The 19,239-nt window shown below is 52.9% G+C and overlaps 1 protein-coding gene and 1 non-coding gene across 12 annotated transcripts in view; both read right to left on the bottom strand.

Moving 5' to 3' along the window:
* pknox2 (pbx/knotted 1 homeobox 2) overlaps window positions 1-19,239 on the bottom strand; it is a 786,965-nt gene that overhangs the window by 5,123 nt on the left and 762,603 nt on the right. For all 11 annotated transcript variants that reach the window (XM_072486729.1, XM_072486738.1, XM_072486735.1 and 8 more), the window contains one exon: window positions 7,007-7,182. In XM_072486729.1, the coding sequence (XP_072342830.1) occupies window positions 7,007-7,182 (176 nt within the window). The remainder of the gene's footprint in view (window positions 1-7,006; window positions 7,183-19,239) is intronic.
* LOC140398755 (U2 spliceosomal RNA) lies at window positions 8,188-8,379 on the bottom strand. The gene has a single exon (XR_011937544.1). It is a non-coding gene; the product is annotated as a U2 spliceosomal RNA (small nuclear RNA).

Genomic DNA, 19,239 nt, shown 5'->3' on the forward strand with positions numbered 1-19,239 from the left:
AGAAGAAAGAGACGGGGGGAGAAGAAAGAGACGGGGGGAGAAGAAAGAGACGGGGGGAGAAGAAAGAGACGGGGGGAGAAGAAAGAGACGGGGGGAGAAGAAAGAGACGGGGGGAGAAGAAAGAGACGGGGGGAGAAGAAAGAGACGGGGGGAGAAGAAAGAGACGGGGGGAGAAGAAAGAGACGGGGGGAGAAGAAAGAGATGGGGGGAGAAGAAAGAGATGGGGGAGAAGAAAGAGATGGGGGGGGAGAAGAAAGAGACAGGGGGGGAGAAGAAAGAGATGGGGAGGAAGAAAGAGACGGGGGGGAGAAAGAGACGGGGGGAGAAGAAAGAGACGGGGGGAGAAGAAAGAGACAGGGGGGGAGAAGAAAGAGATGGGGAGGAAGAAAGAGACGGGGGGGGAGAAAGAGACGGGGGGAGAAGAAAGAGATGGGGGGAGAAGAAAGAGACGGGGGGAGAAGAAAGAGACGGGGGGAGAAGAAAGAGACGGGGGGAGAAGAAAGAGACGGGGGAGGAGAAAGGGACGGGGGGGAGAAGAAAGAGACGGAGGGAGAAGAAAGAAACGGGGCGGGGGGGGAACGAGACGGGGGGAGAAGAAAGTGACGGGGGGGGGGGGTGGAGAAGAAAGCGACGGGGGGAGAAGAAAGAGATGGGGGGAGAAGAAAGAGACGGGGGGAGAAGAAAGAGACGGGGGGAGAAGAAAGAGACGGGGGGAGAAGAAAGAGACGGGGGGAGAAGAAAGAGATGGGGGGGAAGAAAGAGATGGGGGAGAAGAAAGAGATGGGGGGGGAGAAGAAAGAGACAGGGGGGGAGAAGAAAGAGATGGGGAGGAAGAAAGAGACGGGGGGGAGAAAGAGACGGGGGGGAGAAGAAAGAGACGGGGGGAGAAGAAAGAGACGGGGGGAGAAGAAAGAGACGGGGGGGGAGAAGAAAGAGACGGGGGAGGAGAAAGAAACGGGGCGGGGGGGAACGAGACGGGGGAGAAGAAAGAGACGGGGGAGAAGAAAGAGATGGGGGGAGAAGAAAGTGACGGGGGGGGGGGGGGGAGAAGAAAGAAACGGGGGGAGAAGAAAGAGATGGGGGGAGAAGAAAGAGACGGGGGAGAGAAGAAAGAGACGGGGGGAGAGAAGAAAGAGACGGGGGGAAGAAGAAAGAGACGGGGGGGAGAAGAAAGAGACGGGGGAGAAGAAATAGACGGGGGGAGAAGAAAGAGACGGGGGGAGAAGAAAGAGACGGGGGGAAGAAGAAAGAGATGGGGGGGGAGAAAGAAGAAAGAGACGGGGGGAGAGAAGAAAGAGACGGGGGGAGAAGAAAGAGACGGGGGGAGAAGAAAGAGACGGGGGGAGAAGAAAGAGACGGGGGGAGAAGAAAGAGACGGGGGGAGAAGAAAGAGACGGGGGGAGAAGAAAGAGACGGGGGGAGAAGAAAGAGACGGGGGGAGAAGAAAGAGACGGGGGGAGAAGAAAGAGACGGGGGGAGAAGAAAGAGACAGGGGGAGAAGAAAGAGATGGGGGGGAAGAAAGAGATGGGGGAGAAGAAAGAGATGGGGGGGGGAGAAGAAAGAGACATGGGGGGAGAAGAAAGAGATGGGGAGGAAGAAAGAGACGGGGGGGAGAAAGAGACGGGGGGAGGAGAAAGAGACGGGGGGAGGAGAAAGAGACGGGGGGAGAAGAAAGAGACGGGGGGAGAAGAAAGAGACGGGGGGAGAAGAGAGAGACGGGGGGAGAAGAAAGAGACGGGGGGAGAAGAGAGAGACGGGGGGGAGAAGAGAGAGACGGGGGGAGAAGAGAGAGACGGGGGGAGAAGAGAGAGACGGGGGGGGGGGGGGAGAAAGAGACGGGGGAGAAAGAGACGGGGGGAGAAGAAAGAGACGGGGGAGGAGAAAGAGACGGGGGGAGAAGAAAGAGACGGGGGGGGGGAGAAAGAGACGGGGGGGGGAAGAAAGAGACGGGGGGGAGAAGAAAGACGGGGGGAGAAGAAAGAGACGGGGGGGGAGAAGAAAGAGACGGAGGAGGAGAAAGAGACGGGGGGAGAGAAAGAGACGGGGGGAGAGAAAGAGACGGCGGGGGGAGAAAGAGATGGGGGGAAGGGAGAAGTAGGAGACGGGGGAGGAAGGAAGAGACGGGGTGTGGTGAAAGTGACGGGGGGGGGGGGGTGGAGAAGAAAGCGACGGGGGGAGAAGAAAGAGATGGGGGGAGAAGAAAGAGACGGGGGGAGAAGAAAGAGACGGGGGGAGAAGAAAGAGACGGGGGGAGAAGAAAGAGACGGGGGGAGAAGAAAGAGATGGGGGGGAAGAAAGAGATGGGGGAGAAGAAAGAGATGGGGGGGGAGAAGAAAGAGACAGGGGGGGAGAAGAAAGAGATGGGGAGGAAGAAAGAGACGGGGGGGAGAAAGAGACGGGGGGGAGAAGAAAGAGACGGGGGGAGAAGAAAGAGACGGGGGGGAGAAGAAAGAGACGGGGGAGGAGAAAGAAACGGGGCGGGGGGGAACGAGACGGGGGAGAAGAAAGAGACGGGGGAGAAGAAAGAGATGGGGGGAGAAGAAAGTGACGGGGGGGGGGGGAGAAGAAAGAAACGGGGGGAGAAGAAAGAGATGGGGGGAGAAGAAAGAGACGGGGGAGAGAAGAAAGAGACGGGGGGAGAGAAGAAAGAGACGGGGGGAAGAAGAAAGAGACGGGGGGGAGAAGAAAGAGACGGGGGAGAAGAAATAGACGGGGGGAGAAGAAAGAGACGGGGGGAGAAGAAAGAGACGGGGGGAAGAAGAAAGAGATGGGGGGGGAGAAAGAAGAAAGAGACGGGGGGAGAGAAGAAAGAGACGGGGGGAGAAGAAAGAGACGGGGGGAGAAGAAAGAGACGGGGGGAGAAGAAAGAGACGGGGGGAGAAGAAAGAGACGGGGGGAGAAGAAAGAGACGGGGGGAGAAGAAAGAGACGGGGGGAGAAGAAAGAGACGGGGGGAGAAGAAAGAGACGGGGGGAGAAGAAAGAGACGGGGGGAGAAGAAAGAGACAGGGGGAGAAGAAAGAGATGGGGGGGAAGAAAGAGATGGGGGAGAAGAAAGAGATGGGGGGGGGAGAAGAAAGAGACATGGGGGGAGAAGAAAGAGATGGGGAGGAAGAAAGAGACGGGGGGGAGAAAGAGACGGGGGGAGGAGAAAGAGACGGGGGGAGGAGAAAGAGACGGGGGGAGAAGAAAGAGACGGGGGGAGAAGAGAGAGACGGGGGGAGAAGAAAGAGACGGGGGGAGAAGAGAGAGACGGGGGGGAGAAGAGAGAGACGGGGGGAGAAGAGAGAGACGGGGGGAGAAGAGAGAGACGGGGGGGGGGGGGGGAGAAAGAGACGGGGGAGAAAGAGACGGGGGGAGAAGAAAGAGACGGGGGAGGAGAAAGAGACGGGGGGAGAAGAAAGAGACGGGGGGGGGGAGAAAGAGACGGGGGGGGGAAGAAAGAGACGGGGGGGAGAAGAAAGACGGGGGGAGAAGAAAGAGACGGCGGGGGAGAAGAAAGAGACGGAGGAGGAGAAAGAGACGGGGGGAGAGAAAGAGACGGGGGGAGAGAAAGAGACGGCGGGGGGAGAAAGAGATGGGGGGAAGGGAGAAGTAGGAGACGGGGGAGGAAGGAAGAGACGGGGTGTGGTGAATGGAACTACTGTTAATTCACCAGTGCGCTGTGATATCATGTTACTGCTGTATCGTGTTACGTTGTGTTTAACCCTGTGGGCTCCACCTATGGGCCATTGTACGGCTTCACACTTCACCACAGGGGGATATGTCGGGGCATGTACGGGCTCGCCCATGGCTCCACCCCTTACAGGAAGTATAAGGGCAGACGGTCACAGGCAGGCTCAGTTGTAAGCTGATTAAAACCACGGTTTACTTCTCAACGTGTCTCTCAGTGAATTGATGGCCGCATCAGGTGGGAGAAGAAAGAGACGAGGGGGAGAAGAAAGAGATGGGGGGGGGGAGAAAGAAATGGGGGGGGGAAGGGAGAAGAAAGAGACGGGGGGAGAAGAAAGAGACGGGGGGGGGGGTGGGGGAGAAGAAAGAGATGGGGGGGGGGGAGATGAAAGAGACGGGGGGGGGGGAGATGAAAGAGACGGGGGGAGAAGAAAGAGACAGGGGGGGAGAAGAAAGGGGGGGGGGGAGAAGAAAGAGACGGGGGGGAGAAAGAGACGGGGGCGAAGGGAGAAGAAAGAGACGGGGGAGGAAGAAAGAGACGGGGGGGGGGAGAAGAAAGAGATGGGGGCATTTGAAAGAGAGGGGGGGCAATTGAAAGAGACGGGCGATTGAAAGAGACAGGGGCGATTGAAAGAGATGGGGGGGCGATTGAAAGAGACGGGGGGGGGGGCGATTGAAAGAGATGGGGGGGGGCGATTGAAAGAGACGGGGGGGGCGATTGAAAGAGACGGGGGAGCGATTGAAAGAGACGGGTGGGCTTTTGAAAGAGACGGGTGGGCGATTGAAAGAGACGGGTGGGCGATTGAAAGAGACGGGGGGTGGCGATTGAAAGAGACGGGTGGGCGATTGAAAGAGACGGGGGGGGGGGGGTGATTGAAAGAGACGGGGGGGGGGGGCGATTGAAAGAGACGGGGGGGGGGCGATTGAAAGAGACGGGGGGGGGCGATTGAAAGAGATGGGGGGCGATTGAAAGAGACGGAGGGGCGATTGAAAGAGACGGGGGGGGCGATTGAAAGAGACAGGGGGCGATTGAAAGAGACGGGGGGGGGGGGCGATTGAAAGAGACGGGGGGGGGCGATTTAAAGAGACGGGGGGGGGCGATTGAAAGAGACGGGGGGGGGGGCGATTGAAAGAGACGGGGGCGATTGAAAGAGACGGAGGGGCGATTGAAAGAGACGGGGGGCGATTAAAAGAGACGGGGGGGGGGGGATTGAAAGAGACGGGGGGCGATTGAAAGAGACGGGGGGCGATTGAAAGAGACGGGGGGGGGCGATTGAAAGAGACGGGGGGGCGATTGAAAGAGACGGGTGGGGGCGATTGAAAGAGACGAGGGGGGGGGCGATTGAAAGAGACGGGGTGGGGCGATTGAAAGAGACGGGGGGTTGATTGAAAGGGGGCACAGTTGAAAGAGACGGGGTGATTGAAAGAGATGGGCGGGTGATTGAAAGAGACGGGGGGGCGATTGAAAGAGACGGGGGGGGCGATTGAAAGAGACGGGGGGGCGATTGAAAGAAACGGGGGGGCGATTGAAAGAAACGGGGGGGCGACTGAAAGAAATGGGGGGTTGATTGAAAGGGGGCACAGTTGAAAGAGACGGGGTGATTGAAAGAGACGGGCGGGTGATTGAAAGAGACGGGGGGGCGATTGAAAGAGACGGGGGGGCGATTGAAAGAAACGGGGGGGCGATTGAAAGAAACGGGGGGGCGATTGAAAGAGACGGGGGGGCGATTGAAAGAGATGGGGGGGCGATTGAAAGAAACGGGGGGGCGATTGAAAGAAACGGGGGGGCGATTGAAAGAGACGGGGGGGGGGGTGATTGAAAGAGACGGGGGATCGATTGAAAGAGACGGGGGGGCGATTGAAAGAGACGGGTGGGCTTTTGAAAGAGACGGGTGGGGCGATTGAAAGAGACGGGGGGTGGCGATTGAAAGAGACGGGTGGGCGATTGAAAGAGACGGGTGGGCGATTGAAAGAGACGGAGGGGGCGATTGAAAGAGACGGGGGGCGATTGAAAGAGACGGAGGGGCGATTGAAAGAGACGGGGGGGGCGATTGAAAGAGACGGAGGGGCGATTGAAAGAGACGGGGGGGCGATTGAAAGAGACGGGGGGGGGGCGATTGAAAGAGACGGGGGGCGATTGAAAGAGACGGGGGGGGCGATTGAAAGAGACGGGGGGGCGATTGAAAGAGACGGGGGGGCGATTGAAAGAGACGGAGGGGCGATTGAAAGAGACGGGGGGGGCGATTGAAAGAGACGGGGGGGGGCGATTGAAAGAGACGGGGGGCGATTGAAAGAGACGGGGGGCGATTGAAAGAGACGGGGGGGGCGATTGAAAGAGACGGGGGGGCGATTGAAAGAGACGGGGGTTGATTGAAAGGGGGCACAGTTGAAAGAGACGGGGTGATTGAAAGAGACGGGCGGGTGATTGAAAGAGACGGGGGGCGATTGAAAGAGACGGGGGGGGCGATTGAAAGAGACGGGGGGGCGATTGAAAGAGACGGGGGGGGCGATTGAAAGAGACGGGGGGGGGCGATTGAAAGAGACGGGGGGGGCGATTGAAAGAAACGGGGGGTTGATTGAAAGGGGGCACAGTTGAAAGAGACGGGGTGATTGAAAGAGACGGGCGGGTGATTGAAAGAGACGGGGGGGCGATTGAAAGAGACGGGGGGGCGATTGAAAGAGACGGGGGGGCGATTGAAAGAGACGGGGGGAGGGCGGTTGAAAGAGACGGGGGGGGGGCGGTTGAAAGAGACGGGGGGGGGCGGTTGAAAGAGACGGGGGGGGGCGGTTGAAAGAGACGGGGGGGCGGTTGAAAGAGACGGGGGGGGGCGGTTGAAAGAGACGGGGGCGCGGTTGAAAGAGACGGGGGCGCGGTTGAAAGAGACGGGGCGCGGTTGAAAGAGACGGGGGGGGGCGATTGAAAGAGACAGGGTGATTGAAAGAGGCGGGGGGGCGATTGAAAGAGACGGGGGGTGATTGAAAGAGACGGAGGGCGATTGAAATAGACGGGGGTGCGGTTGAAAGTCGGGGGGTGCGATTGAAAGAGAGTGGGGTGCAGTTTAAAGAAACAGGGGCACAATTGAAAGAATCGGGCAAAGATCGACAGGAGGGAGAGATGGAAGGAAAGGACGAGGGCGAAAAAAGCGACAGAGAATCAGGAAGGTGAGAAATTGACGTCAAGACAGTAAGATTGCGGCTGGAGAACGAGCGAGAGAGAAGACACACACACACCACACCGCTGGTGCCCAGTGTGGTAGCAGTTACGGCTGCAGGCATCGGTATAGTGAGGCTGGCTCTGTGCTAAGACTATGAGGCGAATGCTCAGTTACACTTACTGTCTGGGTTGCTGGGATTCCCTCCTTGCTGCTGGAGCACTCCTGCTGCGATTGAGTCCGGCCAGAAGCGCTGAGTCGGCCGGTGTTGGGATTTGATTTTCTTGGCTTTAGGAGCTGGGTCGGGATTACTGGCATCGAGCATCGGCTGTAGAATACGCCGCCTGGCATTGATAAACCTGTTGGGAGACAGAAAGGAGATAAGATCAAAGCCTGGGCTGCACCAGTGGGAGCAGAGAATCCCCCCCCCCCTTCTCCAAGAACAAGAGCTCAGGTACTCGAAACTGCACGTCCCAGCCTCAGGATCTCTATCAATAAGAAGGTCATGAGCAGCAATATCATGAGAAGGTCAGAGTCTCAGAGTTCTCCTCCAAGCTATAGACTATCCTGACAGAATTTATCATCACTCCCTCATTGATCCGGGAATTCTCGATCGAACATCACGGTGTGAGCAGTGACCTTGTAGCTGTTGGGCGGTCATTAAAACACAACCGATTTACTAACATTGTTTCTGAAAGGTGACCTGACATCCTTATTCGTAAGACCATAAGACAGAGGGGCAGAATTAGGCCATTCGGCCCATCGAATCTGCTCCACTATTCAATCATGGCTGATATTTTTCTCCTCTCCATTCTCCTGCCCTGATCCCCTTATTAATCAAGGACCTTTCTATCTCTGTCTTAAAGACACTCAAATGATTTGGCCTCCACAGCCTCCTGCAGCAATGAGTTCCACAGATTCGCCACCCTCTGGCTGAAAAAATTCCTCCTCAAGTCAGTTTTAAGAGATCATCGCTTCAGTCTGAGACTGTGCCCTCCTCGGGTTCTAGTTTTTCCTACAACTGAAAACATCCTTTCCATGTCTACTCTATCCAGGCCTCTCAGAATGCTGTAAGTTTCAATAAGATTCCCCATCCTTCTAAACTTCAATGAGTACAGACCCAGAGTCCTCAACCGCTCCTCATATGACAAGCTCTTCATTCCAGGGATCATTCTTGTGAACCTCCTCTGGACCCTTTCCAAGGCCAGCACATCCTTCCTTAGATACGGGGCCCAGAACTGCTCACAATACTCCAAATGGGGTCTGATCAGAGCTTTATACAGCCTCAGAAGTACATCCCTGGTCTTGTATTCTAGTCCTCTCGACATGAATGCTAGCATTGCATTTGCGTTCCTTTTTTAAAAAACTTTTTCTGAGTTACCAAGCCAGGGCTCAGAGTGTGGTCAGGGGTGAACCCCTAATCCAGCTCCTTGCCTGCTCCAAAAACCAATTCAAATTCAAATTGAATCCAATTCATGGTCCCCACAAGAGAGACATACCAGATCTAAGCCAAAAGGCTACTACACTTGATCTTAGCCAAAAGGCCGAGAAGTGATTGCATTTGCCTTCCTAACTGCCGACTGAACCTGCACGTTAATCTTAGGAGTCCTTGTTCAAGATTCTCTTAAGTCCCTTTCTGCTTCGGATTTCTTAAGACTTTTCCCATTTAGAAAATAGCCTGTGACTCCATTCTTCCCACCACACTGCATAACCTCACACTTGTCCACATTATCCAGCCCCATAACCTTGCGGTTGACTTTTAACTGTCCTCTCAAGTGTCCTAGCCTGTCACTCAAATTGCTTGTGGTCTGGGAATTGCTTTGCGGCATTACTCAGGCTTGGGTGGGGCAAAACAATCATTTGGTTTGGGGAAGAATGACATCCAAAGTTGCTCTTAAGCTTCCCACTGACGGACGCGGCTTATTCGTGTCCAGGCTGCAGGGCATATATAAATTTGGGATGGGTGGAGATCCTTCATCTCAATTTTCATCTGTTGGGAAACACAAAGTGCCCACAGGTCTCAGCCAGGCTTAGTTATCCTGCCTCCTGCAGTCAAATAGCCTATTACTGTCGGGCTGGTAAAAGGATAGAACATAGAACATACAGTGCAGAAGAAGGCCATTCAGCCCATCGAGTCTGCACCGACCCACTTAAGCCCTCACTTCCACCCTATCCCCGTAACCCAATAACCCCTCCTAACCTTTTTGGTCACTAAGGGCAATTTATCATGGGCAATCCACCTAACCTGCACGTCTTTGGACTGTGGGAGGAAACCCACGCAGACATGGGGAGAACGTGCAGACTCCGCACAGACAGTGACCCAGTGGGGAATCGAACCTGGGACCCTGGCGCTGTGAAGCCACAGTGCTATCCACTTGTGCTACCGTGCTGCCCATGTAGTGCATTACTTGCTTGGGTACTTTACAGGAGCATTTTCGGATTTTAAAAATTGTCAGCGAGAAAGTGGAGGAATTATTAGGCCGAGCCGGTGAAAGATTGTTCAAACAGGTAGGTTTTAAGGCGCATCTTTAAAGGACGTGAGTAAGTCGCAGAGATTTAGTGACAGAATTCCAGAGCTTAGGGCTCAGAAAACACAGCAATCCCAAAAGTGGGATAAAGAAAATCAGCGATGCACAAGAGGCCAGAGGTGTCAGGCTGGAGAAGGTTACAGAGATAGGAAAGAGAGGGGTAATGGAGGGACTTGAACACCAGGATGAGAATGTTAAATTCAAGGCACAGTTGGACCCGAAGGCAACGTAGGTCACAGGGGTTATGGTGAATAGGAGTAGGTGCATGTTTCTGATGGGCTCATGTTAAAGAATGGAGGCCACACTGGAAAGCATTGGAATTGTCACATCTGGCTGATTAGAGACACATTGAGGAGTGTTTCCACAGCAGGTGGCTGAGGGAGGGCGGAGGTGACAGTTGAGAGGTCAAAGCAACCAGTGGAATTTGCAAGTTTTAAAAATAAATTTAGAATACCCAATTCATTTTTTCCAATTAAGGGGCAATTTAGCGTGGCCAATCCACCTACGCTGCACATCTTTGGGTTGTGGGGGCGAAACCCACGCAAACACGGGGAGAATGTGCAAACTCCACACAGACAGTGACCCAGGGTCGGAATCGAACCTGGGACCTCGGCACCGTGAGACAGCAATGCTAACCACTGCACCACCGTGCTGCCCTGGAATTTGCAATTCAAGGAGACTTGGGACAAATAACTTCTATCTTTTCATGGTCATATGGTATTGCAGATTCCTCTCTTGCAGACTTACTCACAGCTTTTCCTCCTGTTCGACCATATGGTTTTTTTTAATGCTCTACCTTCCCTATTTGGAAACATCACACCTGAGATAGCAGCTCCCTCGGACACAGCGTTAGAGAGGCACACTGCTGCCGGTTTAGTTTTGACCAGGATAACAGTTTTTCCATTGGGGTGCCTGGAAATGTCTACAACTCCACACCCAGCGTCAGACCGACTATTTAAAAAGAAAGCATCAGTTGGATTTTCCACTAACAACTATTTATCAAGTCGAGGTCATTAATTGTTTTTGATTCATTTCAGTCACTAGAGCAAACTCAATAATGATCCCACTCCCCGAGACAGAAATAACAGGAAAGAACAGGAGAGGTGAGACAAGATACTCTCCTGCAGCTCAATGCCTGTACCTACAACTGAACTTGTCTCCTCCCAACACTGACCCTCACTTTCCCTCGCGACAATAAACTTTTCTCTCTCTCTCCCTCACAACAATAAACTTCTCTCTCTCGCCCTCCCAACAATAAACTTCACTCTCTCTCTCCCTCCCAACAATAAACTTTTCTCTCTCTCTCTCTCCCTCCCAACAATAAACTTCTCTCTCTCTCTCTCTCTCCCCCAACAATAAACTTCTCTCTCTCTCTCTCCCTCCCAACAATAAACTTCTCTCTCTCTCTCTCTCTCTCCCTCCCAACAATAAACTTCTCTCTCTCTCTCCCTCCCAACAATAAACTTCTCTCTCTCTCTCTCTCCCTCCCAACAATAAACTTCTCTCTCTCTTTCCCTCCCAACAATAAACTTATCTCTCTCTCTCCCTCCCAACAATAAACTTCTCTCTCTCTCCCTCCCAATAATAAACTTCTCTCTCTCCCTCTCTCCCTCCCAACAATAAATTTCTCTCTCTCTCCCCCCTCCCAACAATAAACTTCTCTCTCTCTGCCTCCCAACAATAAACTTCTCTCTCTCTCCCGCCCAACAATAAACTTTGCTCTCTCTCCCTCCCACCAATAAACTTCTCTCTCTCCCTCCCAACAATAAACGTCTCACTCTCTCTCCCTCCCAACAATAAACTTCTCTCACTCTCTCCCTCCCAACAATAAACTTCTCTCTCTCTCGCCCTCCCAACAATAAACCTCTCTCTCTCTCTCCCTCCCAACAATAAACTTCTCTCTCTCTCTCCCAACAATAAACTTCTCTCTCTCTCTCCCTCCCAACAATAAACATCTCTCTCTCTCCCTCCCGACAATAAACTTCTCTCTCCCTCCCGACTATAAACTTCTCTCTCTCTCCCTCCCAACAATAAACTTCTCTCTCTCTCTCTCCCAATAATAAACTTCTCTCTCTCTCCGTCCCAACAATAAACTTCTCTCTCTCTCCCTCCCGACAATAAACTTCTCTCTCTCTCTCCCTCCTGACTATAAACTTCTCTCTCTCTCTCTCTCCCTCCTGACAATAAACTTCTCTCTCTCTCCCTCCTGACTCTAAACTTCTCTCTCTCTCTCCCCCTCCCGACAATAAACTTCTCTCTCCCTCCCAACAATAAACTTCTCTCTCTCTTCCTCCTGACAACAAATTTCTCTCTCTCCCTCCTGACTATAAACTTCTCTCTCTCTCTCTCCCTCCCATCAATAAACTTCTCTCTCTCTCCCTCCCGACAATAAACTTCTCTCTCTCTCCCTACTGACTATAAACTTCTCTCTCTCTCTCTCCCTCCCAACAATAAACTTCTCTCTCTCTCCCTCCCGACAATAAACTTCTCTCTCTCTCCCTCCTGACAACAAACTTCTCTCTCTCTCTCTCCCTCCTGACAATAAACTTCTCTCTCACTCCCTCCTGACTATAAACTTCTCTCTCTCTCTCTCCCTCCCATCAATAAACTTCTCTCTCTCTCCCTCCCGACAATAAACTTCTCTCTCTCTCCCTACTGACTATAAACTTCTCTCTCTCTCTCCCTCCCAACAACAAACTTCTCTCTCTCTCCCTCCCGACAATAAACTTCTCTCTCTCTCCCTCCTGACAACAAACTTCTCTCTCTCCCTCCCAATAATAAACTTCTCTCTCTCTCTCCCTCCCAACAATAAACTTCTCTCACTCTCTCCCTCCCAACAATAAACTTCTCTCTCTCTCCCTCCCAACAATAAACTTCTCTCTCTCTCCCTCCCAACAATAAACTTCTCTCTCTCTCTCCCTCCCAACAATAAACTTCTCTCTCTCTCCCTCCCGACAATAAACTTCTCTCTCCCTCCCAACAATAAACTTCTCTCTCTCCCTCCTGACAACAAACTTCTCTCTCTCCCTCCCAATAATAAACTTCTCTCTCTCTCTCCCTCCCAACAATAAACTTCTCTCACTCTCTCCCTCCCAACACTAAACTTCTCTCTCTCCCTCCCAACAATAAACTTCTCTCTCTCTCCCTCCCAACAATAAACTTCTCTCTCCCTCCCAACAATAAGCTTCTCTCTCCCTCCCAACAATAAACTTCTCTCTCTCTTCCTCCTGACACCAAACTTCTCTCTCTCCCTCCCAATAATAAACTTCTCTCTCTCTCTCCCTCCCAACAATAAATTTCTCTCTCTCTCTCCCCCCTCCCAACAATAAACTTCTCTCTCTCTGCCTCCCAACAATAAACTTCTCTCTCTCTCCCTCCCAACAATAAACTTCTCTCTCTCTCCCTCCCACCAATAAACTTCTCTCTCTCCCTCCCAACAATAAACATCTCACTCTCTCTCCCGCCCAACAATAAACTTCTCTCACTCTCTCCCTCCCAACAATAAACTTCTCTCTCTCTCTCCCTCCCAACAATAAACTTCTCTCTCTCCCTCCCAACAATAAATCTCTCTCTCTCTCTCCCTCCCAACAATAAACTTCTCTCTCTCTCCCTCCCAACAATAAACTTTTTTCTCTCTCTCCCTCCCAACAATAAACTTCTCTCTCTCTCCCTCCCGACAATAAACTTCTCTCTCTCTCCTGACTATAAACTTCTCTCTCTCTCTCTCCTTCCTGACAATAAACTTCTCTCTCTCCCCCTCCCAACAATAAACTTCTCTCTCTCTCTCTCTCTCCCAACAATAAACTTCTCTCTCTCTCTCCCTCCCGACAATCAACTTCTCTCTCTCTCTCCCTCCTGACTATAAACTTCTCTCTCTCTCTCTCTCCCTCCTGACAATAAACTTCTCTCTCTCTCCCTCCTGACTATAAACTTCTCTCTCTCCCTCCTGACAATAAACTTCTCTCTCTCCCTCCCTCCCAACAATAAACTTCTCTCTCTCTCATTCCCGACAATAAACTTCTCTCTCCCTCCCAACAATAAACTTCTCTCTCTCTCCCTCCCAACAATAAACTTCTCTCTCTCTCTCTCCCTCCTGACAATAAACTTCTCTCTCTCTCCCTCCCAACAATAAACTTCTCTCTCTCCCTCCCAATAATAAACTTCTCTCTCTCTCTCCCTCCCAACAATAAACTTCTCTCACTCTCTCCCTCCCTCTCCCTCCTAACAATAAACTTCTCTCTCTCTCTCCCTCCCAACAATAAACTTCTCTCTCTCTCCCTCCCGACAATAAACATCTCTCTCCCTCCCAACAATAAGCTTCTCTCTTCCTCCCAACAATAAACTTCTCTCTCTCTCCCTCCTGACAACAAACTTCTCTCTCTCCCTCCCAATAATAAACTTCTCTCTCTCTCTCCCTCCCAACAATAAACTTCTCTCACTCTCTCCCTCCCAACAATAAACTTCTCTCTCTCTCCCTCCCAACAATAAACTTCTCTCTCTCTCTCTCCCTCCCAACAATAAACTTCTCTCTCTCTCTCTCCCTCCCAACAATAAACTTATCTCTCTCTCTCTCTCCCTCTCCCTCCTAACAATAAACTTCTCTCTCTCTCTCCCTCCCAACAATAAACTTCTCTCTCTCTCCCTCCCGACAATAAACTTCTCTCTCCCTCCCTACAATAAGCTTCTCTCTTCCTCCCAACAATAAACTTCTCTCTCTCTCTCCCTCCCAACAATAAACTTCTCTCTCTCTCCCTCCCGACAATAAACTTCTCTCTCCCTCCCTACAATAAGCTTCTCTCTTCCTCCCAACAATAAACTTCTCTCTCTCTCCCTCCTGACAACAAACTTCTCTCTCTCCCTCCCAATAATAAACTTCTCTCTCTCTCTCCCTCCCAACAATAAACTTCTCTCACTCTCTCCCTCCCAACAATAAACTTCTCTCTCTCTGCCTCCCAACAATAAACTTCTCTCTCTCTCTCCCTCCCAACAATAAACTTATCTCTCTCTCTCTCTCCCTCTCCCTCCTAACAATAAACTTCTCTCTCTCTCTCCCTCCCAACAATAAACTTCTCTCTCTCTCCCTCCCAGCAATAAACTTCTCTCTCCCTCCCTACAATAAGCTTCTCTCTTCCTCCCAACAATAAACTTCTCTCTCTCTCTCCCTCCCAACAATAAACTTCTCTCTCTCTCCCTCCCGACAATAAACTTCTCTCTCCCTCCCTACAATAAGCTACTCTCTTCCTCCCAACAATAAACTTCTCTCTCTCTCCCTCCTGACAACAAACTTCTCTCTCTCCCTTCCAACAATAAATTTCTCTCTCTCTCCCCCCTCCCAACAATAAACTTCTCTTTCTCTGCCTCCCTTAAATAAACTTCTCTCTCTCTCTCCCCCCAACAATAAACCTCTCTCTCTCTCTCCCTCCCAACAATAAACTTCTCTCTCTCCCTCCCAACAATAAACTTCTCTCTCTCTCTCCCTCCCAACAATAAACTTCTCCCTCTCTCCCTCCCGACAATAAACTTCTCTCTCTCTCCCTCCTGACTATAAACTTCTCTCTCTCTCTCTCCCTGCTGACAATAAACTTCTCTTTCTCTCCCTCCTGACTATAAACTTCTCTCTCTCTCTCCATCCTGACAATAAACTTCTCTCTCTCCCTCCCAATAATAAACTTCTCTCTCTCTCTCTCGCCCTCCCAACAATAAACTTCTCTCTCTCTCTCCCTCCCAACAATAAACTTCTCTCTCTCCCTCCCAACAATAAACTTCTCTCTCTCTCTCCCTCCCAACAATAAACTTCTCTCTCTCTCCCACCCAACAATAAACTTCTCTCCCTCTCCCTCCCAACAATAAACTTCTCTCTCTCTCCCTCCCAACAATAAACTTCTCTCTCTCTCCCTCCCAACAATAAACTCTCTCTCTCTCTCCCTCTCCCTCCCAACAATAAACTTCTCTCTCTCTCTCCCTCCCAACAATAAACTTCTCTCTCTCTCTCCCTCCCAACAATAAACTTCTCTCTCTCTCCCTCCCAACAATAAACTTCTCTCTCTCTCCCTCCCAACAATAAACTTCTCTCTCTCTCCCTCTCCCTCCCAACAAAGAACTTCACCCACGTTCTCCTCCCAAAACTGAGCCTCTCTCTCTCTCTCCCCATCCAGACACCGACCCCCTCTCTCCATCCAGACACCGACCCCCTCGCTCCATCCAGACACTGACCACCTCTCTCCATCCAGACACCGACCCCCTCTCTCCATCCAGACACCGACCCTCTCTCTCCATCCAGACTCCGACCCTCTCTCTCCATCCAGACACCGACCCCCTCTCTCCATCCAGACACCGACCCCCTCTCTCCATCCAGACACCGGCCCCCTCTCTCCATCCAGACACCGACCCTCTCTCTTCATCAAGACACCGACCCCTCTCTCCATCCAAACACCGACCCCCTCTCTCCATTCAGACACCGACCCTCTCTCTCCATCCAGACACCGACCCCCTCTCTCCATCCAGACACCGACCCCCTCTCTCCATCCAGACACCGACCCTCTCTCTCCATCCAGACACCGACCCTCTCTCTCCATCCAGACACCGACCCTCTCTCTCCATCCAGACACCGACCCCCTCTCTCCATCCAGACACCGACCCCCTCTCTCCATCCAGACACCGGCCCTGTCTCTCCATCCAGACACCGACCCTCTCTCTTCATCAAGACACCGACCCCCTCTCTCCATCCAGACACCGACCCCCTCTCTCCATCCAGACACCGACCCTCTCGCTCCATCCAGACACCGACCCCCTCTCTCCATCCAGACACCGACCCCCTCTCTCCATCCAGACACCGACCCTCTCTCTCCATCCAGACACCGACCCTCTCTCTCCATCCAGACACCGACCCTCTCTCTCCTTCCAGACACCGACCCTCTCTCTCCATCCAGACACCGACCCCCTCTCTCCATCCAGACACCGACCCCCTCTCTCCATCCAGACACTGACCCTCTCTCTCCATCCAGACATCGACCCTCTCTCTCCAGCCAGACACTGACCCCCTCTCTCCATCCAGACACCGACCCCCTCTCTCCATCCAGACATCGACCCTCTCTCTCCAGCCAGACACCGACCCCCTCTCTCCATCCAGACACCGACCCGCTCTCTCCATCCAGACATCGACCCTCTCTCTCCATCCAGACACCGATCCTCTCTCTCCATCCAGACACCGACCCTCTCTCTCCATCCAGACACCGACCCCCTCTCTCCATCCAGACACCGACCCCCTCTCTCCATCCAGACACCGGCCCTCTCTCTCCATCCAGACACCGACCCTCTCTCTCCTTCCAGACACCGACCCTCTCTCTCCATCCAGACACCGACCCCCTCTCTCCATCCAGACACCGACCCCCTCTCTCCATCCAGACACTGACCCTCTCTCTCCATCCAGACATCGACCCTCTCTCTCCAGCCAGACACTGACCCCCTCTCTCCATCCAGACACCGACCCCCTCTCTCCATCCAGACATCGACCCTCTCTCTCCAGCCAGACACCGACCCCCTCTCTCCATCCAGACACCGACCCTCTCTCTCCATCCAGACATCGACCCTCTCTCTTCATCCAGACACCGATCCTCTCTCTCCATCCAGACGCCGACCCTCTCTCTCCATCCAGACGCCGACCCTCTCTCTCCATCCAGACACCGACCCACTCTCTCCATCCAGACATCGACCCCCTCTCTCCAGCCAGACACCGACCCCCTCTCTCCATCCAGACACTGACCCTCTCTCTCCATCCAGACATCGACCCTCTCTCTCCAGCCAGACACCGACCCCCTCTCTCCATCCAGACACCGACCCCCTCTCTCCATCCAGACACCGACCCCCTCTCTCCATCCAGACACCGACCCTCTCTCTCCATCCAGACATCGACCCTCTCTCTCCATCCAGACACCGATCCTCTCTCTCCATCCAGACACCGACCCTCTCTCTCCATCCAGGCACCGACCCCCTCTCTCCATCCAGACACCGACCCCCTCTCTCCATCCAGACACCGGCCCTCTCTCTCCATCCAGACACCGACCCCCTCTCTCCACCCAGACACCGACACTCTCTCTCCATCCAGACACCGACCCCCCCTCTCCATCCAGACGCCGACCCTCTCTCTCCATCCAGACGCCGACCCTCTCTCTCCATCCAGACACCGACCCACTCTCTCCATCCAGACACCGACCCTCTCTCTTCATCCAGACACCGACCCCCTCTCTCTCCATCCAGATACCGACCCCCCTCTCTCCATCCAGACACCGACTCTCTCTCCATCCAGACACCGACCCTCTCTCTCCATCCAGACACCGACCCTCTCTATCCATCCAGACACCGACCCTCTCTATCCATCCAGACACCGACCCCCTCTCTCCATCCAGACACCGACCCCCCTTCTCTCGATCCAGACACCGACCCCCTCTCTCCATCCAGACACCGACCCCATCTCTCTCCATCCAGACACCGACCCCTTCTCTCTCTATCCAGACACCGACCCCCTCTCTCCATCCAGATATCGACCCTCTCTCTCCATCCAGACACCGACCCCCCTTCTCTCCATCTAGACACCGACCGCCTCTCTCCATCCAGACACCGACCCCCTCTCTCCATCCAGACACCGACCCCTTCTCTCTCCATCCAGACACCGACCCCCTCTCTCCATCCAGACACCGACCCTCTCTCTCCATCCAGCCACTGACCCCCTCTCTCCATCCAGCCACTGACCCCCTCTCTCCATCCAGACACCAACCCTTTCTCTCTCCTTCAAGACATTGACCCCCTCTCTCCATCCAGACACCGACCCCCTCTCTCCATCCAGCCACTGACCCCCTCTCTCCATCCGACACCGACCCCCTCTCTCCATCCAGACACCGACCCCCTCTCTCCATCCAGACACCGACCCCCTCTCTCCATCCATCCACTGACCCCCTCTCTCCGTCCTGACACTCACCTGTTCCAAATAGCTTGCAAATTGGAGCTATGAATGAAGCTGTTCACTCAGCCTCATTGATCTGCGAACCATGACGTTAGTAAGGATGTTGGTCAGTCGATAGCTGCTAAACCCATTTAATGCTAAGCTCTCCTCATCCAATTCCTTTTCCCTTGCCCACCTTACTCTGGGGGGAGCATGCGGGAGTAGGTGTTGGTGTGATGTAGGTCCAATGCAGCCCAATGACATTTGATTTCAAGGCTTAAATCACTATATAGATAAACTGAGCTCCAGGGGCCTATTCTTCCTTGGGAAGCATCCCAAACAAGTCCTTTACTCGAGTTCACGGAACTGCAATCTCTAATCGCGGCAACCCAGTAGGGACCAGGAGCAGCAACTCTGATAATACTTCTCCTTCTCAATCTAGGAATGCTGAGGTGACAATGTAACACGCTTCCCAATGTCTTTAGCCAACACCGACAATAATCAATGATTAGAACTTTAACATGGAAATAAAGTCGCAGGTTTTTTTTTCCAGGTGTAAGGGCAGAAAATGATACCTGGCTTGGTTGAAGAGGTGATTTTATTTTAAAAGCAGGAATTCTTAAAGATAGACAGGGAAGTGGAGAGGCAGAGAGTTTAAGGGATTGAACTCCAGAGCAAGAGGTCTAGACAGCTCAAGTCATGGCAGCCAGTGGCTAACAAATCACCGATCAGCAAATTAATAAGAGAGCAACCTGATCTTTCTGCCTTGGTGTCAAAACTCACGGTGCATTTACACATTTAAGCAGTCGAGCTTCAGAAAAAAAAAGTCTCAGTTAAAGGAGTACTCAAACACTGTGTAGGACATTTCATTCCCCATAACAATCGAGGCACATGGAAGGCTGTAAACCAGCGATGGGCAACCTAGCCTGGGGAGTGGGCCGCACGAGTGG

The sequence above is a fragment of the Scyliorhinus torazame genome, chromosome 21 (assembly GCF_047496885.1).
Source record: "Scyliorhinus torazame isolate Kashiwa2021f chromosome 21, sScyTor2.1, whole genome shotgun sequence".
NCBI classification, from domain to species: Eukaryota; Metazoa; Chordata; class Chondrichthyes; order Carcharhiniformes; family Scyliorhinidae; genus Scyliorhinus; species Scyliorhinus torazame.